This window comes from Dromaius novaehollandiae, chromosome 1 (genome assembly GCF_036370855.1).
Source record: "Dromaius novaehollandiae isolate bDroNov1 chromosome 1, bDroNov1.hap1, whole genome shotgun sequence".
Lineage (NCBI taxonomy): Eukaryota > Metazoa > Chordata > Aves > Casuariiformes > Dromaiidae > Dromaius > Dromaius novaehollandiae.
The window spans coordinates 203987181-204014559 of NC_088098.1; the positions used below are offsets into that span (position 1 = coordinate 203987181).

At 37.8% G+C, this 27379-nt stretch overlaps 1 protein-coding gene across 9 annotated transcripts in view; it reads right to left on the minus strand.

The window, feature by feature from the left end:
* Positions 1-27379, minus strand: part of YAP1 (Yes1 associated transcriptional regulator) — a 92617-nt gene that overhangs the window by 40618 nt on the left and 24620 nt on the right. For all 9 annotated transcript variants that reach the window (XM_064505094.1, XM_064505095.1, XM_064505096.1 and 6 more), the window contains exon 3: positions 4578-4693. In XM_064505094.1, coding sequence (XP_064361164.1) covers positions 4578-4693 — 116 coding nt within the window. The remainder of the gene's footprint in view (positions 1-4577; positions 4694-27379) is intronic.

Here is a 27379-nt window from a genome sequence, read left to right on the forward strand (position 1 = left end):
TGGTGTTTTCTCACTCTTTAAAGATACCATTTTTGCCATGAAATACACAATCTTGAATGCAAAGCAGAGCTCATGTCTGGCAGATAGAAAGCAACAGAAAGAGTAACATTAAAGCAGAAACATAACAAATTCAAGCTATGCTGGGATAATAAGGTAAATCTTAGAAATCCTTATAATTTCTAATATATAAATGTAAATAAAGCTGAGAAAAAGCAGGAGTTTGCCACATAGAAGATGAACAAAACTTACTTTATCACTAGGATAATGCATATTAGAAAATGCTGTGTTTAGCTATTAAGAGAACACATATGAACAACCTAGGAAAATGAAATTCTGGTGAATTGGTAAACCTTAAAAAAAGGCACTTAAAAAGGCAGGGGGAGCAGGGAATATTTGCTTGTGAAGAAAGAAGTGAACATTACTGCCATGGAGATACTTAGAAACTTGACTTTCACAACACAAGATACGTGGTGTTGACTGCACACAAAACGATCTGTAGTATGACAGGTTACATAGAGGAGAGAAAGCTGCATCTGAAGTAAGCATGAATCTGAAGTGAAGAGCTAGAACATGTTTTAGCTATTGACATATTCCTCCCTCCCCCGAGGAAAAAAATCTCTTTAGAGTTATGAACTACAGAGTGTTCATTTTCCTACCTACCTTTAACATGGCACTATGACCTACCTTAAGAGGTACCCAAAAATGACACAAGGGCTATGAGTTTTCAGAAGCCTTTCAGAAGCCCAATTCAAAACTGCAGCCTACGGGGAAGAGGAAAGTGCACAAAGACGGGGAATCTGCACCTGAGCTGATCAGCTGATGTCTATGTGCAAGCAGAGGAGGCTAAGAGGAGCAGTGCAGCCAAACATGACTCAGAAGATAAAACTATCTGGAGAAAGGCAGTGTATTAATACACTTTTATTATCACATCTCTATCAACTCTAATTATATAAGAGGCAGACATTGTTTACTTTCAAATTTATAACTTCATCTCAGTAGGAATTGCATAAGACAGGTTCCTCAGTATAATGATCAACTTTATTACTACATATTTTCTTATTACTACATACTTTCTTAAAAAGACGACAGAACAACATTTTTTTTTCTGTAACACCCTTAGGGAAAAACGATACAAAACACATTAAAAATAATCACAGCAGTTGAAACTGAACTTTATGTACTTGTTGCATACTTAGCAATAACAAGCTTTCTTTCTTTCCATTATTGACAGTAAGATAAGCGTATTTCCTGTGATTGCATTTGATCCTATTTCACAGAAGACAATTAAACAGCAAATGCTATCTAAAAGAGTGTCGTGTTTCTCTTCATACATATGGCCCAAAACATTTCAGTTGATTACGTGGAACAAATTCAGCAAGATTGAAACAAAAAATACCAAAAACAAAACAAGAGTCACTTTCTACACAGCAATGCACTCCTATGAAGGATGTATGTTAAAGAATACTCAAAATCGCTCATTCACAAAATCATGCTAGAAAAAAATGAAGCTGTTTGGACACCTATTAATTTCCTTAAAGAAGTGTAACTTGCAAAAAGATATTCAGTGTTTCCATCTAATTTTAGTTGCTTCAGGAGGTGGGATTTCTCTAAAAATCTCAACATCAGCCTAAACAATATTCCCCCATGCCAGTTTTGAATTTAGTTTTAAAACCTTTCTTTTGACCTGCCAGCATCCTTACCCCATCTTCTGGTGTTGCTCTCTTCCTGCTTCCCCTGAACTCCATCTGTCATGTTTATCTAGAAGGGGATATTGTCTCCAATACGCAAGACAGCAACTTTCCTCCTCCTGTTCTATGCCTCCTCCTTCAGTTTGTTTTCCCATTCTTCGTTCCAGCTAATGGAAACCTCCCATGGCTTTTAAGACTGCTCCTAAAAATCTGTTCTTCGTATTTTTTAATCACAGCGCAACTTTACTCAAAAGCCCGTAAGGTAGTCTGTAATTATATACACTTGACTTCTACTAAAATTTGGATAGTAACTCCTGATTAACAGGTACAATTAATGAGTGCTGTACAAGGATGAGCTATGCAGAAAGAAAAACATTCTCTCTTGTAGTATTTTGGATGTTTCTTTGCAAGTCAGTGACCTCCAGCTGTCACAATACTTATATTTGTTTTTCCTAATATCTTTCACGAAAGGCTCTCAAAGCATTAGGGCACGTTTCGTTGCCCACATTTCATACCAGGAAACCTATGACTTCGAAGTCTAAACTCCATTTCCCAGTTCTTGGGGATGACTATCCAAATTATAACTACCACGATGCTAGCACTGAGATTTAAGTTCCACTGTGCCCAGGGGATAGTTATGTATTTGATTTTTCCAATTCTCTTACTGTTTAGGAAAGCCACCAAGGAAGCAAAAGTTACTGTAAACTCAGCAGTAAAAAGTAACAGAATCAGACATAAGAAGCTTTATTAAAAACAAATATGCAATCCTAATTTGAAGTTAGTACAAATCAGGTATCAGGAACAGAATCATATACATATAGAATTATACACAATAAAAGCAAGTTCAATATTATTTAATTCAAAACAGATTTTTGTTAAACAAAAGGAAATTAAGAGACAGCAGGTGCATCCAAAGAGCCAGTTCTAAATCATATTACCTCAACTGATTTAAGCAAAAAAAAAAAAAAAAAAAAAAAAAAAAAAAAAAAAAAAGCCACAGAAACACTTAACTATCAACACACAGGGAAGTTTGATAAAGTTCATGAAGAAATCAAAAGTCAGAGCACTGGGAAAAAACTTTACAAGTATTTCAATTCAGCTTCAATACAAAATCATATGTGCAATTAAACATAAACATTCAATGAACTTGTAAGTCTGTTCTCTCAAGCCACAAGACAACCCACCTAGATCTGTTTCAACTCTACTGCATGAGCAGCAAGATCAATGTAAGAGTACTTGATCACACTTCCATCAGTCAACTTCATTTAAACTCTTTTTTTTAAAAAAAGAGTAATTCTTGAGTAGTAATTCTTGGATTCTTTTTCAACTCTTTACCCTCTTAAAACTGGTGTACTTATTTCTTTTGCTAAAGATCCTTCACTGGGATAATACTTGTGACGATATATGTTTTATCCAGGTACGTACAGTGTTTTTTACTTCACTATCAACATTTTTCCCTATCAATCCTTAGTACAATGGAAAGTTTGATGAGCCACCTTAAAACAAAGAGCCTACGTTGATATTCAAGCAATGAGCATCTAGTTTTAATATGGAGATACACCAAAGGCAAGGCAGACCAAGGCAACTGTCCCCTTTCTCCCACTCCCTGTTCTTTAGGAGTGTCCCTGCAAAAATGTATTATTATCTCTAAACTGTAAGTTTCCTACAGTTTATTTAAAGAAAGAGTGAAAAAAGAAAAAAAAAAGTATTTTCACATTACACAGTGAAAGCCTAATTGCTTTGAATCATGACTTCTTAAACTTGAACAGGACTCCTTCATTTGTTTCAGGATAATCCAACCTCTTGGTCTAGCCATCCAAAAGTTGAGATGCAGTTTGATTAGCTTCCCCTCCAATATTCAGTCACGAACAGCACAGTTTGCTCATGCCTGTTAGTCTTTTGGTATTGCCTGGCAGCATGTGAATTGCAGCACAAAACAAAACTTTCTAAATGGACAACAAAAAGCAGCACAAGAGAATAACCTTAGCAAAATACAGGAACAGCAGACATACACAAAATAAAATCAGACTGTGAGAAAATAAATAAAAAGTGAACTTCAGTGACAGACAAAAGGTGACAAAGCATAGAGAAAAGTGTAGCAGTCAAACTAGCATAGGACCAAATTTATCTACTTATTCTCCGCACCATCAGGACAAGGGAGCTCTGAAAATACATAGCAGTTTTTGTAGTAAGAACAAGCATACTATACTGCTGTCTAGCGATGGCTCCCACAGACTAGCTGAAAAAAACAGTTCTATATTCCAGGAGAAGACATCTGACTTCCTGAGCTGGAGGAATAATTACCATGATACAGGATTTTGGAAATCACAGGAGAGAAAGAGGAAAAGCCAAAACATCTCTGCCGCTAAACAAGACTTTTCCGTGTGTTTGCTATATTCACTTAGGGAAGACAGAAGAATGAGTTGTTCGTAATAAAGGTGGGAGATGTAAAAGAATGCAAGAACACCAAATCTGGTAAGTAAGCAAGGAGAGGCAGAAGAGCATTGCAAAGGCATGATAGCTTTAACGTGAAATAACAAAAAATTAACACAAATCCTGTTTTCAATAAATTCAACAGCATTTTCAAGCCAGAAGAAATTAAGGCAGAACTTCTGCTTCCTTAAATGTTTGAATCAACCATTTGGGGGAAAACAAACAAACAAGAAACCCCCCCACAGAACTAAAGGAACAGAGGATTATAATTGCTATACAGATTCTCATACCTCAAGCACCAACCTCTTGCCTGATGTAACAGGCTTTTCAAATTTAAAGTTTAAAATCAGGATAACTGGAAGGACAATTATGAGATTTGGACCCCCCCTTCCCCTTCAGAATTTACAGAGATATTTTATTTGTATGATCTTTTTCATAAATACTGATTTTGCTTACCTGATGCTGAGTTCATGATGTTCTGCTGCACTGGAGGACTGGTGGGAGCTGTAACATTCATCTGGGAAAGCATGGCCTTCCTAGGATCTTGCCATGTTGTTGTCTGATCAATGTGACTAAGACAAAACAAAGCAAGAGTTAGGACAGTCGCACATTCGCAACAGCAACCTGCTAGCACAGAAAGTTTAACAACAAAAGGTTAAGCCAGCAAACAACAGCCACATTCAAATTCAAGCGCAAGATCTTTCTGGATTTTTTCCAAGCATTACTGTAGGTCATATTCTCAAACTCTTACTCCCGTCACTTTCTCCACAAACAGCTGCACCAATGAGGGTTGGAGAGATGATGAGATAAGGGTCCACATGAATATCTGAATCTAGGTTCTTGTGCCATAACTTATATCTATGAAGTAAATATTCTATTCGTTTTTCTCTTTGCTTAGTTACTTGTCATTTTTAAATGTGACTTCCGAATCTTTCAGACCAAGCCAGTTATGCCTGGAATCTCAAGCAGAGTGAAGTAACTTGGCACAAGGAGTTCATGTTCAGCGCCTCGGCAGCTGTAATGAACCAACTAGCGAGTAATCGGCAATCTTCCCAAACTTTCTGGGCATATATCACATTCTCAAGATAGATCATTTGAGGGACTACTCCCCTCACCACTGACAACTGAACAGTGTTTCTGTGGTAATTTAAGTCACCAGCCACATTACAGCAATAACAAAAAAAAGTGATGTTCAGCTGCCTTTCAGTTCAATGTGAAAAGATGAGGACAGTTGGATTGCTGATGATCTCAACTAGCCCTCTGCAGAATCTAAGGAGAAAACTTTTGGAGTTTACATTTGATCTAGTTTGAGAAACTGGTAAATATATTCAACATTGTCATTCACAAAATTACTCAAGTCAACCAAAAAATAAAATGTAATGAAAGATTACTCTGCTTTACAAGTATGTGTTTATCACGCTTTGCAAACAAGTAACAAGGGCAGGCTGTCCCTCAACAAGCACCATGATATCTTGATACCGTAAGTCAAGATTGCTCTGAAAAGTACATATAGACAAAAATAAAACTACTAATATACACTAAGCTTTGACAGTAAGGCTTGTTATCAATTCAGTTAGAATTGCTATAAATTAGAGCTGATATTCAAACAGAATTGTTATTATTCACAATACAACACATCATTAACTTGGTACCATTCTTTCCTTATACTAATCATTCTTAAAGTTACTTTTTTTCTGGATTACATGGAATGCCCATTTCCATTTCCTTCAGCAAAACTTCTATTTAATGCCGGAATATAAATCATACTGGTGATCTTAGTTCAAAAACAGGTACTCCAGTTCACACCTCTGCCTCCCACCTGTGTTTAATATGGTGTTGTGTGTGTATACTGGTGGGTCAATGTGAATGCATACCGAAATATCAATCTGCCTGTAAATTTTCCATCTTTGTGTTAGGATGCAATAATTGCACAGCAACTGTTCCTTTAAAACATGTTGCTTTAGACATTCAAAAGGGGCAGATAATTTAGACTTGGTCACAGTCAGCACAGATGCTCTAGGGACAACAACACCTGACCTCGTCACCCTGCTCTCCACTGACTAGAAAAGAACCTGAATAAGCACGGCTACGACATCATTCATCTGACCAGTTTTAGGAATGAATTCAAGCCTGAGGTGAATCAGGCTCCAGGAGTGCCTATTTTCTCTGCTGACTATAAAGGGAACCTAAGGTAACTAGGTCAAATACACTGACATTAGAAAAGATGAATCCCAGACTTTGTTTATGTAGATGCATGACCATTGCATCCAAGAGCTCTGGTCATAAATTCAGACCTCATCCCAGGTCGATCCGGACAAACAAAACAGAATATTATTTTCTCCTTCCCTCTATGCCTAGAAATTTAGTAAGGAAATCTTTGACTCTGATTAATCAAAACATGTTCCACTGAATTACTAAGTGTTTTCTAATCTGTTCCTTGATGTTCAGAAAATTGACTTATCAAAAATAAGAACTTCTGGACATAGTTGATTATTCCAAAGAAGTGAAGATGAACAAACACAATTTCAGAAGATCATAAAATGGGGCATTACTCACCAAAATAACTGCTCATGTAGAATTATTTATCACATTCAAATCATTTAAGGGACTTTCTGTTACAAGCTCAGTATCAAGAGTGGCTTTGAAGACGAAGTTTTATTTTAACATATGTAACTTTTTCCCTATGTTTATTTTAACCTCTCTATACACACATACAAACAATTCCAGGCCAAAAAGTTACACACATACTCTAAAAGGATTACAATGTAGGCGAGAATGTCATTTGTATAAAAATACAATAGTAAACAAAGCCCTACTTTGCCCCCATGTGGCAAGTACTGCCAGTTTTCCCTTGTGTATAGAAAACCCCTTATTATTGCAGCACGGATGAAAATGGTGTTGCTGCCATGTTAGTTTGCACAATAAAGCTCACTTAATAGATGCAATACTAAGCACACTTGCATCTTTGCTTGCGCACATTTTCCAACATTCAGCTCCACTAAGAAGCATCTATCAAGTGCAACAAGACTTATTTATTTCCTTTTTAGCCTATTTATTAACCTAACAGGCCACAATATAATAAAGACTGACCTGTACTTCTCTGCACGCTGGATTACACATACACTTTCATACTGTAAAACTTTTTTTCCTTTTCCTGCTAGTCAATTATACAAAGCACTGAAAGCAGGTGAAGATAATACAGATGCAAAAACACTGCAGAGTAATGCTTCTCAGACTGTGTTTAAATTACAGTACCAGCATGTGCCACTCCTCCCCTGTATCTCCCATTTGTCAAGTGTGCTTAACTCAGTTCTGGGAACAGTGGAAACTGTGGGAAAATTCTATTTCATCCAAGATTACACATTTGTTTATTTCTATTTAACTATTTTATTCTATTTTATAGAATTATAATATATATAGAATATATATAGAATATAGTTATAGAATTCTATTTTTTTATACTATTTTATAGCTTTCATTATGTTATCACTGTTTAAGCATTGAGTAAAAAGGAAAGGAAAAAAAGTTGTTTCACTGCATCACAGAATCATATTTGCAGAGCAAACTATTGGAACAGACAAAACCCCCCCACCAACTCTCCAAAACAAATCTGAATATTGGATAGATGAATGGACCATGGAATAAGCAATTTCAAAAGTACAGCAAATTTTGTGCACAAGGGCAGCATTATTGACTCCTCAAGACTGCTCAAGCATACCACGCAGAGCACGCTTAACGTTCGTGTGGGGTTATGGACATGGTTAGCTATTTCAGCCACTAGCTCCCAACTCTTCTCCAGCTGAGCATCACTCCAGAAAAGCCAGCCTGCTCCTTCCTTCACCAAAACTCCCCAACTCGTGTTTCTCTTTGAACAAAGAGCCACAGAGGAAGGAACTCTCCAAGTAAGCTGATTACATTAAAATCACACTAATCATAAGGCTGATTCAATATAAGGCAACTCTTTGTCCACTCCCTCTCGATTCTCTGCTTCCTGACCTGCATTTCAATTTCTCCCCATCTTCACTCAAAACCCTCCTCTTCCACCTCCTTCACACCATACTCCTTGCATAAACTGCTTTTCCTCATCGCCCCGGTCCATATCTTGAGTTTTTTGGAAGTGAAACAAAGACAAAAAGACAGACCAAATAAAGTATTAGTTCTTTTTTACAACTCTGAAACCATGCTAACTTCAGGAATGCAGCACAAGCAGTCATTTATATGGATGGATTTTTAAAATAAATCATAGTACTAAGCTAATGAATAGAGCTCTTAACTTTCTTTGATATATCAAGCACTTACAACAGGGTAACTAATTTGTATGTCATAAACGATATGTATTTCTCATTATCTACCTAGGTATGGAAACAGCACATTTTCTGAAGGTAAAGATCTTTCTGGTTGTTTTGAACAGCAGCACACAAAAGGTCTATATGGACACAACCAGAGTTCTGGCAACACCACTACATTATCCCTGCACTGAACAGATTTGCTCCATAGCAGCTCCACTACATGCCAACTGCCCCAATCCTCACATTCTTGTATTCCTTGTATCTTGTATCAGGATCTTGTACATTCTTGTATCTTGTATCAAGATCTTGTATTCCTTACGTGAGCTGAGCCACATTTTGATAAAGCACTACTGCCACCCAGAAAAACGTTTAAAATATTAAGAACTGATATCATATCAATCAAAACCATAAATCAACCCCTACATTTTGCATGCTACCATTAAACTTAAATTTTACCTACCCGTGAACTAGAATCACAGCTCTGCACTGTGAGCACAGAACAAAAGGAGTAAACAACCTTGGCATTAAATCAGCATCTCTAGTATATCAAGGAACGTAAAAATATTTTACTTCATAGAATGAATTCTCAATCACAGGATCTAGCTATCTGACACATAGCTCTATTTCTTCATTTCTGTTTAGATGAAGCAAATCCTTGTCAGTTCCTTCAAATGACATAGAAACCGATGAAACCAATCTACATTGTACTCTAAACGTAGGTTTATGCATAACGGGCCTTAGAAAAAGGAAGCAAAAACACTCTATCATGTGCAAAGTATGCGTTAGCAAAATTATGCAGACTCTGATACTGAGAAGAATGACTGTTCTAAGATTCCCCAAATCAAAAAAGTACTTTCAAAAAGCTACGCATTACAAAGAGAATCAGTTTGCTTTTTTCCTAATTCTGCAGCGTAACCATCTGAAGTATTTACCTATTGACAAAAAAGACTTTAAAAGAAGAACACAGATGTTCTTATGTTATGCACAAAAAGACCATTACTACAGTAAAGAATTAGAATTTCTAATTGAAAGAAATATTTTTTGGCATTAATGCAACATATCACATGCCAGAAGATTTGACAAATTAAATTTCTAACCAAAATTTAAATAGATATCAAAAAAAAAAAAAATCTACCCCAAACCAGAGAGTAACAGACTAATACAATAAAACCATTCCTACAATCTGTGAACTTACGTGCCTTCATGCTAGGTGTGACATTGAACGCCATGTCAGAAACAGACCAACACAAAAGGACACTCAAAAAATTACCTAACTCTTTCAAGAGAGGCTGTAGGTGGTACATATCTGGCTGATACATGCAACCAAACAGTCATCAACTATGAATGTTATTTAAGGGCCCTTCAGTTTTGATATTGTGTAGTACTGCAACTATAACGTTCCTGTTTGTAGATACTCTTCTCAAAGTATGTTGAGGACTTCACTTACTCAATATAATTCTTGCTTATTACAAAAGCATGCTTCTTTCTTCTTTTGCCCTAACTAGCATAAAGGCATTTTATGTACGGTGCTCACAAAAGTAGTCTTGGTGTAAGCCTCACCCAGAACTTCAGTTCTTCTGCAACATGATTTGGATTGAGAACTTTCCTTTCACAAGAAAGGATATTATCTGAAAAAGATAAGATATTACTAACTTAATCAGGTCAGAAATTGTCAGATCATCATACTAAAATGTGCGACAGAAGTGTGTCCTTAGGCAGAAAAGCAAAGAACAATGTACAGATATCTTAATTTTAGGTACTAGATGAATATACTATATGAAACCTCTGCAGTAGCAAAAACCGAACTGGTCTGTATGATCTAAACGTAAAAGGTGACAAACAAGGCAGAATAAGTCATCCTTCACTTCTCTCTGTGGTTTGGACATGATTCTACATAAAAGGACATTCCAGAACAAACAGGCATAAACTTTCAGAAACTTTCAGAAAGAAAACTTGCTGTTCAATATAAAAGTGTCCCCATAAGGAACCAGATCGACATATCTTTCTCAGTACTTAGTAATGTCCATGTGTCTTACTACGTAGGCAAGCCTTAAATTTTATGTCTGGCTGAGAAAATTTGCAGTCTCTAATGGAGTTGACTACAACTTGGATTTCAATGTTTAGGTTTTTGGGGCTGTTTTAAGACTTCACTGGAAACCCTTTTTTATTAAAAACAAAACACGACACACCTCAACCACATCGCAACAAACCTACCAAAAAACTGTTGACGTAACTTGGCATCATGTACTTTGTACAGCAGGGGGAGACAGGAAAGCCTTTATGTAACACAAGCAAGTGCACAAATGAATTTAAACCTTACTATTTTTGACATTCGGTGTAAAATTTCAACTTTTCATTAGACCCTGAATGTGAGCCTATGTGAATCTATGGTTCGATTTTACCCTAAACAATTGATCTACAGACACTATCTTTTTTCTTCCCCCTCACCCTTGTCTTCTCAACCAGCTTTTATGTTGCTGGTTTCCTCAATTTCCATAGTGCATAATGATCTGGAAAGTTTCCCCCACTTATTTCTTTTTGCCTTACAGATCAGACAACTCATGACCAGAGTGCTTGTTCATAAATGCTATTGCTGAATTATTTTAGAAGTCTCACCAGTATGTCCTAATCCATTAGGGCTGAATATGTATACTGAAAGTTAGTTCTTCTGGTGGCACTAGGTGAAAATAAGCAAGTACTTCTGATCTTGAAACTACCATAAATTCTCTCAGAGAGCCAACTTCAGACTAGACTCTTTGCCAAATCTTCTGAAAACCTGTACTGTTTCTAGGCAGTTTAGGCTACCTGCAAGGTACCCACTGAAGATATCATGCTAGAAGGCAGAGAAGAAACCAGAATATCTACTACTTCAGAGAAAAAAACCTCTAAGAGAATCTCGAATGTGGCAGTCTGGCTGTAGGACAGTTGTGAAAGTGACAGTTTCTATTAACTCAAGAACAGAGCTAAACATAAATTCCCCACTGGGGCAGTAACAGCTAGAAGGCCAAGATCAGCCTGCCAAGGCAGATGGGGAAGCGGACCCCACAGGTGAATTTTTCAAGGTTTGGTTTAGATATGGGACAGAAGAAAAAGTTACAGAGTAGAATCAGCCTAGGCATGAACTGCTTATATTACCACTCTCAAAAAAATGGAGTGGTATAGTTCCTTGTGAATGCTGTAGCAGAAAGCTAAAGATTTATACCTTAAGTACCATTACAACATTATTTCAGATTACACAAATTTTAACTCCAAGCAGCAACAGTAAAGAGAAAAGCCTGAAGGGGATGAGAGACAGCTCTGTTGGCAACTCTCTATATCCCCAGTTCAGTACTCCACCAACACTTTCCTAGGTTTGCACCACTGTTAAGCAAGGAGGTACACTCAAAACAGTTCAAGGTCCTTTAGAACTTTCCAGCTGTCTTTGTAAATAAAAATTCAACAAATGTAAACAAATTCAACAAAAAGAAAAGTTGCTGATCACTCAGCAATGAAAAATTCATTTGCAGAGAAAGATGGTATTCCACCTACTGGATGGGAAAGCATTGTGTTTCCACTTGTCCTCTCCATTTGTTTGCAAGCTTTCTTTAGGTTTCAGCATTATTATAACCTAATTTACACAAAAGCATCCATCAATAAATTCAGAATCCCTTAATCTGACCTTCTCCCAAAAATGACAAAAAACCGCCCTAAAATTCTTACCACAGTTTATCTCTTCAGAATCGTAATGCTTCCAGCCAAGGCCTAACTGTTTCAAAGAAACAGAAACATGGATAAAGTTTCCACATCCTTATATGGCTGCAGAACATAATACAGACATATTTTTGGTTTTATCATATTCTTTATTCCAGTTGACAGGCCTCAAACCGAACAAAGCTCACATTGAACAACTTGATTACACTACGGATGATGTCCTCACCAAACCATACCACGCTCATACAATGACAGAGAGCATACTGGTGATATGATAATGCAGGCAGACCTATCCTACTTTCTGCTTGCAAAAGCGCATCCTAAGATCAATATGCAATTGTTAAGTGTGCAATCAAGTGTTGTGTCACAGCTATGATTTCATTCACTTTGAGAGAACACAAGCAGAGTGTATTAGAAGAACGGCCAGCATGAAGATCCTGTTGACAGCTGTATCACCAGGTGGAAAGAGAGCTCCTAAGAGCTCTATCCCCTGCTAATAAAAGTATCAGACAGAACTATGCCATATACTACCTAAGCATAGTCCTAGGCTGCAGATAATCAGCAAATGAATGGTTTGATCTGAATTAGAACAAAGTAACAAGGAGAACAGGAGCCTTAAATGTCTCTGACAAGTGCCTAATTGGTGCAGAAATGTATTTTGCACAAAATCCCTAGTAGTGAGGTAAGTTCTTCTACAAACTCCTCTGGAATTTATTCCTAAAGTGGATCCACTTTGCAAGATGCTAAGAACTATGAGAAATTCCTGAAAGTATATCCCATAAAACCATGGGCACGCTACATGAAATACAACATTTTTACAGATACACAAAATACAACATTCAATACTGCAGCATTCAAAGGCAGTCTTCATTAGCAATCACCTATATGCAGATAGTCCACAATACAGATACATTAAGGAGTTAACATTAAGCTCACTATTCTAATTATAAATATCTTGCTGATTTGGGGTGGCAAAACAGTACTGCCCTTCTTCAGAAAGCACTGAGAAAGGCCCCCACTTCAGAGAAGCAATGGTCAGTAGGCAGTCTAACCATACATACATGACTAACAAAAGAGCTGAAGGCATGAAATGTTCAAAGGCTTGCCAAGGTAGCCTCACCCTTATTACAATGTACTCTGAAAACAACGGTTATTTGTCCAAACAAAAATGGAAGTCATAACATGCTTATTTCTGTATTTATTATTTCTTTTTCTCCTGTTCCTCTTTCCACTCTGCACAGAACCACCTCATTGAGAAAAGCAGGGCTAATATCACAACACTTAAAATATTTCAAATTGATCTTCAAAAATATGACTGCTGGATCCAACGTGGATTTCCAAATAATAAAAATATATATTCCTAAGTTTTAGGAAAAGGAAATAGGAGGACATCTTTATTTCCAAGGCCCTTTGTATCTCTGTGAGAACTATAAGAAAGAGCAGTATTATACAAACTTAAAAAGGTTGTTACTCTTACAGTTTTTATACAAGCTCAATCATTTTATAAGCTCCATAGGACCAAATGCTATGATCACATTCATAACACCAGATTTATTTAAACTTGCCCTCTTGGTTCCACAGATCAAAGAGAGACTACATTTAAAAGAAACCTCCCCCTCTTCCCCCACACAAAGATAAAGACTTTGTTTCCCCGTGGCTAAATCACTCAGCACACTTAGAATTCATAGGTTTCTTTCTCCTTAATTTCAGATGAGAGAGATAAAGACAGCACTAAGGAGGGCAAATCGAAAGGAAGAACCGCCTCCACTGCTATTTCAAGGAAAGTTACTGGACTCCACATTCTCCCGTGCCCTTACTTAGAAAACGTGGAAAACACCTTCTCAAGATGCAACCGTTTTGTCTTCTGTAACAATAAAGACAGAATTAAACAAACACTAACTTTCATATTATTAAGGGAAGGGCAAACAATTTTCCAAAGTGTTGGGCCACAGAATCCCTTTATCATCTTCTTGTCCTTTTGCCTCTGCAATTCTATCTTGTTCTCCCTAGTTAGCTCTTTAAAAGGAATCAAAGAAAGCAAGAGGAAAATCAAATGCTTTTTTGCATGAGCAGAATCCAAGCAATTTTATGCCCCTTTCTGTACACCCTATTTCTGGTTGCCTGAAGCTTTTCAAATCAGAGAGGCCTGCCTAAGCATGCTGCAATAAAAGCTGCTGTAGCCAGCCGCCTCAGTATCTAAAGGGGGTTCCTAGCAATCCTGTCGAACAGCCCTGAGGCTAACCACCACCAAGGAAAACAAAATACTAAGATAAAAAGATTCTTCAGTTTGCTTCCTTGTTGCTCTAAGTAGGAAGTATCAGAGGGCAGTACAAACTGGTTGCTTGAGTTTTCACACAGTGATCGCTCCCACATGGCCTTGACAGGATGGGCTCCGACTTCAAGAAACCATTACGTTGCACCTACTGCAAGTCAATGCATAGTTTTTTTTTATTGCAGAGAATAAGTGAATCTGTTTTTCTTGCTACTAAAATTATTAACATTGACAACTATTTTTAACACATGCTTCAGAACTCCCACTTCACACCTTAAACTGATCTGCTGTTTAGGCGTTCTCAATTTTAATCTCGCAAATAGCCTTGTGCACCATCTTTTTCTTATCTGAGATTTTCAGGAAGTAAGCACAAACCAACACTCCCCTACTTCCTTGCTCCATACATGTGTGTTTTGGTAACTGTACCCATCTAATTTATTTATTTTACATTTTTCTAATTATTAAATATTTTTTCCCCTTTTCACTTCCACTTCCTGTATTACATTTTTTTCTCCGTTTTTGGGCTCCGCCTTATCATCATCTCTCAGGTAGAGCTTGTTACATTTCCAATTCAGACAAATACCATGTGCTGCTGAGGTTGGAGGCAATTATTCGTGTCCATGAAGACTTTACAGACTGCCACAGGAAACAAAGACGACAATCTTCCAACAGCAAGTTGCTGCCTGAGTTGGTACTTATGAGCTATCTGCACAGCCAACTTGCAGGCAGTCCTGCATACTCTATTTTTTAATAGAGTTTAGTGTTTAACCCTGTCCTTAGATGCAAAACAGACTGCAAAATAAAAAAAACATGGATCTCCAACTTTCACTAAATTTCGGTGGGAGATTTGTAACAGGATTTATTTGCAATTTCTTCAACTCTTAAATAACTGAAAATTATCATCTTGACTTACTACAAGTTAATTCCATACTTGGAATTCCTGCAACCTTCATCCAGCCACTTTCTAAAATTAGTATTCAGCCATTGGAGGATGTGGGGGAGAGAGATTATTATTTCTGCTTAAAGGAATACTTTATAAAAAAAACCCACATAAAATATAGGTCCAGGATTGGATTTAAAATATTTTTATTAATAACAGACCTCTCTGATGTAAGAAAAATACTAATACATCCACCCCACATAAGAGAAGGCAATACAGGTAATACCATTTCTTTGTTTAACAAGTTTGTGTGTATGTGTTTTCTTTTAAATGGTTAAAGACATCATCAGAATAAAGGTCTGCCTCCAGCATAGTCTCTCTCCATCTTCTAACAGACCAGCAGAGCAGCTTCCTCATCTGAAATTTTATGCTTAAACAGTTTGGGTTTTATTTTCCTCTTAGGAAGTGAGGCCAACTCTTGATGTGAGAGCTCATTTACAGTGTTTGCTGACCATTAGTCAGTGCTTCCCCATAACCCATCCCTTTTCTCCACTCCCTTTCTATTCCAAATGCCCCCCTTTACCAAGTTCCAGCTTTCTTCTTTTTGCCTGCAAAATTCGAAAGCTGGTTTAAAAATTCCCTTCTTCATAGGGGAGCTTTTTAGATCAGGTTTAAGTCACCTTGGACCCCTGGACACACTGAGCTCTTCTAAATCTCTTCTAAAATATGCATTTTTCTCTAGCTAAAAGTGTTCTTATCACTATTCTCCAGGGCTCCTTTGACCCATGTTCACCAACCAGGTGGCCACAATTGTCATGACTGTTTTAGCCTCTTAATTCAAATAAAATTGTAACTGAAAGCTGTAAATTTGTATTTGCTCAGGTTTGGCTCACTCCGCAGCTAGCACGTAGAATTCCAGATATAAAACATATTTCTTCTATAACCTGTGCTTGGAAGCTGTATTGCTGCTGATCTCAGAAGCGCCAATACATACTAGCATTTATCAACCATTTCAACAGCCAAGTAATAGGACATGACTTTTCTGAATTTTAAGCAGTAAGTTACAGTTCACAGTTAACAGAGTGTTATTCATCTCAATTCCCTATCTGCTTCTCACAGAGCAAGCCTCTATATAGGTCTACCCGATATACACCTGCCAGGACAAGCAGTGTGAACAGCAAAGAAAAGCATGATTACAACATGCTTGCACTGCAGAAAATCACTGCTGCAGCAAACTTCAGATGTCAGAGGTATAAATGGGCTAAAAAGGACTACATGTATTCATGGAGACTATGCCCACTGTTGGTCTTTTAACTCTGTAATCTAAATTACTACCTAGATTGCAATCTCCAGACCAGAAGGTCCTAAACCACTATTTGCAGGCAAAAAGGAAGATATATAGGGAGGGGAATGATATCCCTTCTCTTCTTTGTAAATTAACATTCCTCCAGTGTCATCTACAATTACCCTGTAAAACCTAACTGAGCTAATATAGTCCTTTGGTCTGCCCTACTCCAGTGGTTTTTTGTTTTTTTTGTTTTTTTTTTTTTTACATTCTAACAAAATATCTGATCTGTATTTAGTGATTTTCATCATCTAGTTTGTATTCAGACTATAGAAGAAGAAAACAAACCATCCTGCTCTTCAGCTCTCCATTTCTTCGTTTTGAACTGAGAGGCCTGAATAAACTGAAAAAGTAAACATTCACTTGGCTAATGCTTTCCGAGCTGTGGTTTAACACTTTACAGTTCCAGGTACTTATCCAGCAGCTTCCTTCCAGAATTTATCACTTCCTAAAAATTCAGTAGCAAACAGGTACTGCTTAGCGTTATCTTTAAAATTTATCCAGCAATGATTTTATATCACTATACAGATCATAATTTTAAACTTCACTTCAAGAAAGTTCTGAAATTAACTGTACATTAAAAAAAACCTCCAGCCACTATGATCTACATGTTGTTCTACAAATTAGCACATTATTATCATTGTAGTCATTTATTTTCAATAGCTTATAATCTTTTAAACACATTTTCAGAAATCTATTTCTTCAGAAAATTGGTAAGAAATTGTTACATTCAAACAAGCAATAAATGGAACTGCTAAGGATCTGAACATATCATGTTCCAGAAACTACAAGAAGCCTACTTGTATATTCCATGTATGTTTAAAAAAAAAAAAAAGAAAAGAAAAAAAAGGTGGCAGCATTACAAGGGCAGAAAATACACCAAAGACAGACAAAATGAGCGTTATGAAACCAGGGCCTAGCAGACAAGGCCCTGGACTGAGCGGGCTCTGTTTCACAGGCCTCATTCCTTTGTGCTCCATTTCTCCTGACCTCTGGCTTGACTCCCTGCATTCAGAGCTCTTCAGTGTTGCAGTCTTATCTGCCTAGCTGCTGAATGGGTTAGCTGAATGGCACAGTCCTGCAGGCTAGCAGCCTATCTGGCAGCTCTCATACCTTTACTACAGGGAACGGCTGCTTGGACAGCAAGCATCATCCGAACAGCCAAATACCACCTTCTGTGCTGGAGCACGCACCGGGCTGGCTGGAAGCTGCTGCCAACGCTGCCTCGACATTCAAGGAGGAGGAGGAGGAGGAGGAGGAGGGCCCGGAGGGGAGGCACGCTCCTCCTGCTCCGGGGACTAGCCAGGAACTGCTCCCCCCTCATTTCATCAATGCAATGAAAGGGAAAGGTACTAAGCAGATATTCCAGGAGTGGGGTTTGTCCCCTAAAGACAGGGACTGCAGTGAGACCACATCACGCTATCAGTGCACACAAGACAACTAAATTTGCCAGTGGAGTCACTGAACTATATTTTACTTACAAATACACTTAGAACTACATTTTATTTAGAAATTCATTGGTGATGATGGATTTTAGATTAATTACTTTCTTGGTTCTTATATCTTTCGGGTATCTACATATCTGAAAAAAAAAAAAAATCACTGTACATCTCAGACTAATGGATGTCCTGCAGGAGAAAGCTGCTAAAGAATAATATGCACAAAAACAAACTGTCTACTTGGAAAAGATATTTACATCCCATCTAGAACTGTTCAAGGACCTAATAAGCTATTTAATTACTGAAAACCTGTACGTATTTCCTGACACAACAAGAATACATTTAAATGTCTGTACTTCTATAAAAATTTAAGGGCACTACTTCAAAACAATACGTAGCTGAAAATAAAGTTTACCTGACACCATAACTGTGGAGCTGATAATGTTTGGAGATTTATTTTCAGTCACGTAAGAGAGAAGAAGCAATCACTTTAAACAACTGCTGCACAGTACTAGGAGTGATTAATTTGGGAGCGGCAGAGGAAAGGATGAAACATCAAAAGAAAGTGAATGGTGGAAGTCTAAAAGAGGAAACATGACTTGCACAGGAATCTGGCATTCTGGTCATATCAACATCTCTTAAGGAACCAAAGTTCCATGAAGCAAAGCTGAAATAGCAAAGGAAGGGGGAGGCAGAAACCTGCAAGTTTACACACTGCAGGAAGAATTCTTGCAGAGAGTGAAAGAACTCAGGGTCGACGGCCTAAGCAGAAATATATTAGGCCAGGAGAGCAAACTCAGAGGCAGACTACCTGCAATGGAAGAATACTGCATAAAAACAATAGGAAACCTCTCCTACACTTGGGCAGAGGAAGAATGGAGAGTACTTAAGCTCAGGTTTGCTAAGCACAAAGCTGTCACAGAGGAGGAACAGGGCTTATCAGAGAGACTAGGAACTATAGCAGAAGGATATAGCTGCAGCTGAAGGTCTCTGGACAAGAACAGTAAAAAGAACATAATGAAGAAGTGATGCTAAAAGGTAGTATAAAATTTTGGCAGTGTAAAAAACAAATTCTCTAACTCTGTGGGTCAAAACAAAACCTTATATATTTGTGAAAACAAGACCACTGTTCCTTTCACTACGAGTTTCAAATGCATTATAGACATCAATTCCAAAACACAAAAACACAACCACGAGCAGGAAAGCAATAAATCTCATAGCAGAAATATATGCCTGCTGCATACAAGAAATGTGCATCTCTCAGTACTGGAATCCTAAAAAAACAACCATCATTGTGCAACTGCTTCTTCCCTTTTGAAAATCCTGCCCCAAAACACAGGAAAGGAAAAGTTACTTCGCTCTTACATTAGATGAAATACTTTCACTCCACTATCATCTGTAATAAACAAGATTTCCCCTTACTTTTGAATAGAAGTATTCTCTAAAACTATGCAACAAAGATATCCCAAGACCCCAGGAAAACGTGTGTGTGTGTGCGCCTGTGTGTCTGTGTGTGTTCGTTCTATTTAAGGTGGTAACGCTGTTCCCAGCGCAGAGAAAGCAAGCACTGACTTAGCAGTTTTGTGCACAAAGCTGCCCATTTGCTCCTTGCTCTCCTTGTTTTTGCTTTGCTGATCAAAGCAGTTGCCAAGTTTTTCTTTACCATTACAAGGCAGGAAAAATGGCTCTCCTCGGAGAGGCCCCTTGCGAAGGTCACAAAGGTTAGTTCCACAAGCCCTGGAGTCTGCTCCGATGCTGGAGTGATTGGCTGGCTTCCCTGCAGTTACCCTGTATTTCCCCTCCTTCACAATAGCACGTTGGTTATGGAAACTAAATATGAAAGAACGTGGTGGGGGAGGAAAGAATTTCTATGGAGATTCAGTCAATAAAAACACTCCGAAGTTCTACTTTTCTGAGCAGCCTGAAAATCTAGCGTACTGAAACATTTGTTCTATTTCTGGAATATCCAAGAAAAGTTTCAGCATGCACGTTTTTTCTTCTTCTTAACTAAATCTCACAAGAAGAAGAAAAATCAATTAATGAGTTTGCTTTTTCTTAGAACACAAACAAATGCTTATTGGTCTGTCTTGATCTGGAAAAGAGTTCTCTCTTAAATTGTTTACTTTTTCCCCATCCCTGGGGAACCCACAGGTCACACCCTCTTAATGAAGACTGAAATAAAGCTGACTAATCAAGATTCATACTAAAAGCACCTTCCAGCTCCTGAGCAGTATCTCACTAGACACATCTTTAGATTGTATAGAATATATGAAAGCTTATACATAGGCACCACTCCCCCGCTACATTCAGGTCCTAAAGTTAAGTAATGAAGATACTTTGGAATGCCCAGCAAAACAATAGGTACATATCAGGCGGCAGATCTAATACACTCCCCACTTTCTGTAAAGCTGATTCCAGACGTAACTGCTACTATTTAGGTTTTTTTCTTAAATATCAAAAATTTAACCTACATATAATGAAAGCTCCAGCCACTTTGAAGTGTATACTCTGAAGAAACACAGGCAATGTTGGTCTAAGTAAGGATAAGTGCCATAAAACTGATACTGATAGAAACAAAAGAGATCTTCAAAACCGAACATCAGTATCAGATGTCAGAAAATACCTGGACAGTTTTCAGAATTTCAGGTTGGCTGAAACCACTATCATCATCTAACTTCATCTTCCAGGTGCACAGCCTATACACTTTAATTTTCAGAGACTACCTAGTATCTTCTAAACCAATACTCTCTCTTGTTTTAAAACAACTCTAAGTGAAAACCAATGTGTCATTTTTCTGTAATACTGTTGCTTCACTACCTTCTTTTCTTTGGTAAACTGTTCCTGCATCCCTTGCAGGTACAAGAAGAATATCCAATGAGGACTCATTCTGCAGCCAGAATAGAAAAAGAAATCTTTGAAATTATCGTGTGCTATACCAGTACAAACACCGGTTTTCAGAGATACAGTGGGCTTATCCCCAGAGTCTGCACTGGTTCAGATTAATGATACCAAATCAAAAACACCCCCAGCAGCAAACCCCTTCTAGTAGAAAAATCTGTGGAACAACGTGAACAGACTTGAACAAACACGCCACAAAATTCACTTATCTAAACTGCTTGAAAAGAAGAGGGTTGAAGGTGGGGAGGAAGTTGATACTTGCAATCTCTAGGTTAAAAAACAAAGAAAGAATAAGGAAGGCAATTTTGATAAGAACTATGTGAAAGGAGATTGAACTGTTTTATGTAACACCTTAAAGCAGCAGTCGTATTTTGAAAAAGGAGCTTTTTGAGAGCTTATAGTTTCGGGCCCTGATTCCATATCAGATTTACCCATTTTCCAAATAAATCTGTCCAGCTCTCAGCATTGCTTAAAAAGCTTTCTTACCACCCCAGAAATCAAGCCAGGCTTCCTTCCTTTCTAAAAAAGCTGTAAGTGTCTAGTTCTGCCTCTAGTGCCATCACCCCTATGCTTGGACAAGTGTAGCTAATCAAAACTCGGCCATCAATGGGTTTGATGATGAACCTACCTCTGCAGTTATCTGGGGTTCATTCATACCAGCAATCAAAAGTACTTCCAGAACTAGTCAAGCTGTACTTCCCCACTACCTAGGTATTTCAGTCTCATGGTTTAAGTACTCTCAAGACTCTACAATATCTGGTTAGACAGGCTCATACTACACCCGGCCTTCTCCTAGGGGAAATCAGCGGGGTTCCTCTCTTTACTTGGTCACCTCTGTTCACAAAGCCTGTGGGAATATGACCCCTCTTGTATTGGAAGACAACAACAAATGACTGACAATGCCAAAATGCTAAAGAAACTATGTAAAACCCAATAAAGTAACATTAAACAAGAAGGAACATCACAGCTCATATAAAAGTGCAGAGCTGTAAGTGGGATTTTGACCCAGTTACTTTGATCTGCCAACCTGTGAAAACATTTAGCAAGACAAAGTACAGGCAAAGGGCCTCCAAAACTGCCTCATCAACAAGGCCAGATTCAAATGCAGAAGCAACAGCACAAAAATGGAGAAAGCCTCATGACAGCCATCCCATAAAAGAACACCAAAGCTGTATATAACAGCTGCACCTGATCATCATTAATAATAATCAGAGAAACTCTTAAAAAAAGGCACAAAAACAATGCCAAACTCCTCCTTACCTATTCTGTAGGAGGGCCTTTATGTCCAACACTTGCCTATTTTTTAGCTGACGTAGTAAGAGATACTACTTCTCCCTGCAAACCTTGCCAAATCTCTCAAGGCTCTGAGAGAAGGTGCAAAGGCCAGCGCACCTATTATCTACCGAACACAAGCATTCTTCAGCTCCCGTACAAACGACACTCGCACAACACCTTTCGTGTGCTAGCCAGCATGAGGCATAGTCACCACATTACCTGAAACAGACTGCTTATCCTCCAAACATATCATGACAATGATACCTCAGAGGAGAAAGAATCGAGTCAAGAGCAGCAAAAAGCTTAACACATGCTATTTTGCTGGCCAGCACATCTTTGATCACCTCAGTACATGGCAAAAATTCCTGTCTGACATTCCTGGTTGATGTCGCTGTGCAGGCAAAAGCCTCATCCGTGGAATCCTCTATGCCAAGATTAGAGCACTTCTCCCGCCTTTGCCTTTGTTACTCAAATGTTGAAACAACTTTGGCAGGAAACCTTCTTTTGTCCTCACCTACTGAATCCACATTAGGGGGCTCTGCTGATGCAGCCACACTTTCTAAAGTGGCACTTCATGACTTCATTAACCCACCCTATCTAAAGAATTAAATTCAACATCTGGAAAAGGTAGAGCAGCATCAGCTTACTGCAACTCTTTTGTATTCTTACAGACACCACAGGTAAGAGGAAGAAAAAAATACTTAAAATATCCAAGAGTATCAAAAACAACCAAAGAAACTAATAAACGAACAAACAAAAAAACCCTCATAAGCAGCGAGAGCAGGACCCCACGCAAACCTGTTAACGTGGGATAAGGCTAAAACTTAGGACTATGTTTTTCTAAGTTTTTATGTTAAAGGTTCATATTGCAGTAATTCTTTAATGATGACACAACTGGGCCAAGGAACAGGCACGCTGTAACCAATCCCTTCTTTTTGCTGTATGTAATGCAGATGCAACTTCCAAGACAGCTACTGAAAGCAGCCCTTTTCCAAAGGACAGTTTAAGAAAACACTTGAGTGCTTCCTTCGTACAAGACTCAGGCAAGATAATAACCCACCAAGAGCATGTAGTACCAAGTGCATATATAAATGCTGAAACTGTACAATAAAAAGATGCCCAGAGTTACTATCTTTTCTAGAGAAAGTTAAAACTAGTGGAAGATTACTAAAAGCTGCCTCTATACCTCTTTCTCAAAATTCGAATTGAGAAGTGTTTCAAGTATGGCAAAAAACTTAAACATTTCATTAAGGACTTTAGGCTTTCTCTAGATGTATGATCTATGACATAACCAAGAGCTCAATAAACTCACAACTTCTAAATTACAAAAAAAAAAAAAAAAAAAAAAAGTAAATTGACCACACTGAACACAAGAGGGGAAGGATACAGACAAATACAGGATATAGATCAGAACAAGCTAGATTCGCAATTTCTATCTCAGCAACATGGCTCAACCTACCAAATACCACAGCTGACCTACTCCATCATCAAGGTTTGTTTTTTAACTCAAAAAGTAACAGGCTTTAATTTCTGTCTTCAGATTATAAATAGCTCATATTGCTGTAACATTTTAAAATGGTATTTCTTGAAAATGTAAATTCTGACATCTTATAAAAATGCAACTCCTAAAGATCTTCACACTGGAATAACTGAATCAAAGCAATCTCACCACAATTTAATTGTTCACATCAGACAAAACCTCATACATATAAATGCAGTTTAACCTGATCAACTAAAAACCAACTGTGAAATGCCCTTTTTTACAGTGTTTTTACAGTTAGAGGTGTATGAGAGTAGAGATATTCTCCAACAAAGAAGGGAAGATGGACAAGAACAAAAACACACTAGAATGTTTGCTACTAGGTGGCTTGGACTGTGGGGCTGTCTAAATGGTGGTCATCCTTCTGCAATGCACCGAATTTCTGATCTTGAACTATGAAATTCTTCTAATATAGCCGAAAACACAGTTACTTAAATTGTTCTTAAAATGTGCAGGTTGGCCACTTTGCTCTTAAATGTTTGTTGTACAATCAGTGGAAAGGCTGATGAAATCTATACTTCAAGACTAAAATCACACCTGTAAGAGTAACTTTGCTGTTAACAGTCTTATTTTTAACAGGGATCACATTTGTTTTGCTCCACAGAAAGCTGTTAAAGACTTCCAGCGATGTAGGGAGGGGACAAGGCAAAGCTGGCAGCATGCAGCACTGCAAAGTACTATTTCACAAAAGACTTCATACTTCTGTCTTTGCAATTGGGAAATCTATTTAGACACTCCATGAATCCTATCTGAAATTAGGAGTTGCACTGAAACCTACTCAAATGTCTGCTGCCTTTTCATTTCATAAGTTTCAAGGGAATGTTCACCTGGAATTGATACTCAAGACTCAGCCCTGATAATTCTCCAGCAAGGGCAACAGGACTGGGAGGAGCAGTGAAAGGAGAAAGTAAAGGCGGTTTTAGTATACATAGCCAGGTCCAAAATGCAGAAGACAGAAACGAACCATAGCTACCAAAGAAGCTAGATCTGACATAAAAGGCTCTAACTACTACAAAGACAGAGCTCCATCCCCCTACACCTTTCCCCGCTTGCTGCAGAGAAGGAATCCTTCTGTTTGCCACAATTTGACCATCACCAACTAACATCTAAAGAGCAACCAGTTATTCATTGATCTCCTGTTGAAAACTACTTAGAAGTTGCTGACTTCAGCTTGAAGGATGCTCTGTTAAGAAAACAGAGCCAAGACAATCTATACATTTATTTTTTCTAGCTGTTAATACTTTTTTTTTTTAATCAGATAAAGTGATTAGGTGTTTAGAATGTATTCAAGCTAACGAGGATTGTGACAGATTGGGAGTCAGCACTACTCAAAAGGATTTGGAGTAACTGGGACACAAGGTCCCATTTCTACATATGGACAGACAGAAAAATAGCATACACCCAGGAAACCAAGTGGAGAGACTGTGACCTACTTAACCTTTTTTTGATCCAACACTCCTTGAACCTGTTGTGGTAGCACCCTAAGAGAGTCATCAGAAAGACTCAAATTCTGCATCAGTAGAGTTGATCCCAAAAAACCTTGTGAAGTGGCAGGCTGGATTATGGCCCACTTATCAAGCCTATGTTTGTTATGTGAGTGCTATTTATAATGTCACATGCTGGAGCTTGTTCTCAAGCTAGCTAAACCTACACGCTTAATTGACTAAATAGACAATGCCGTATTGTCAAGACTAATCTTTTTCTACAGGCCACAGTTTCTAAATCACAAATGTACGCTTTTATACATTTCAACTGCATTAGCAGTTCCAAAACCAGACAAACTTCAAAATAAATATATACGTATATACACAAATACAGATTTTGTGTCACTACTGTATTCAGTACAGTCAACACAAGTCATCAGAAAGTCCAAGCATTTTAAAGAATATGGGAGTCAACAGGCTCTTTCAAACACCCAAGACAAAATGGACTAAACTAGGAAGAAAAAGCCTGATACCAGACTTATGTCACCAATGTACATCATGGGATACATGAACAGCCACTCTTGCATCATACTAGCATTTGACTAAGCCACCTTCATTGCTTATTAAATAGTTGTTTCCAGTTACTTACAAGGAGTAAGGTTCTAGGAAGAAATGAATCCACTTCTTAAAGTTCAAAATGTTGTTAATCATGAACTAATTTAAACAAAGATTACCTCCAATTTTCCAGGCAGACTGAATTGTTAACTCCTAGCAGAGTACTTTTTACTCATATTGATGAAAAATGCTTTCAGGAAAGAGCAATGTTTAGAAAACAAACATGAGATCAGAACATAAAATGTTAAGGGTTTGCACAATATAAAAATTTTATGAAGTAACTCAAAAGTGAAATGGAACATATGTTTTCCAACATTTGTATATCGACTATCAAAATAACTGCTTAATTTTAGGAGTTGAAGTGGTTCATTTGTTATTCATTTAGAAAGACAAACCAACTCAAGCTGTTCCATAACCTGCTTAGAAAGCTGCTGTTCAGTATCTTAGGCTCTACTAAGCAATTTTTTTTCTTTTTTTTTTTTTAATATTCCCTCCCACCCCCCAAGAATTCATGAAGAAAAGCAAATTAGAGGACAACACTATTGAATTTCAAAAGCTCTTGAGCAGCTTTAGGAAAAAATAAAAAGGAGACAATAACTATACTATGCCTTTTCAAACTATTGCCATCTGTAAATGACTAGCAGAACCAAAGCCTTCACCACACTGCCAAACAGCTCTGATAAGGGCATACAGGTCTTCAAGGAGCTGAAAGCCAGTTGTGATCTACTAGTCTAAACGTAGCTAGAAACCACCAAATTAAATACACCCAACAGTTACCAAAAATACAGAGACTAAAAGTCAATAAATGTTAAAGCTATCCAATTAGGCATACACATGTTTTTGTGTACAAACTGGTCCTTTCATGAGTTTACTTTTCATATTTTTATAGCTAAAGCAATGAAGATTGTCTCTGAAGGAGATAGTATTCAACAACAGCCATCTTTCCTTTTCAAATGATAAATGCCCATTTTAAAGACGGCCTTCGAAATGATGTATTGAGGTACGTGCAACATTTCTTGACATCTGCTTTGCACGACGTTCATGACTGACACTGTTGAACACGTAGCATCTAATGAACTGCTGATGAAACCTCAAAGCAACTGCCATGGCTTGTGCTTTACCCACAACTCGAAGTTCAAAACAAGCTTCTAAAACAATGGAGGGTTAAATTCACAGCCAGGTAGTTTCCTCTAGCACATCTTCCCTTCCTGATTTTCCATACCAAGCAGCTGTCGGGTTTATATTCTAGAAGGATGAAACAGCTTTGTAAAAACAATGCATGACTCCCCTTAATAACATGCTAAGAGGCATCTGGACCCACTTGTTTCATTTTTTTCTGATCTTCACACAAACACCATTATTCAACCTGACTGCAAAAATTAAAATAAATAATTGTAGATAGAAAACTGCTGAATTACATAATGAATTAAAAAAAAAGGGGGGTGGGACTCCAAAAAGCCAAGCCATGCTGGAAAGATGCTCTTTCAATTGCCACAGGGGCTAATGATATTTTGACAAGACTGCAATTATGCTTCTGTTATAAGAACAAATCTTGTTCTCCACATCTTGCCAGAATAATACTGCTTTTAAT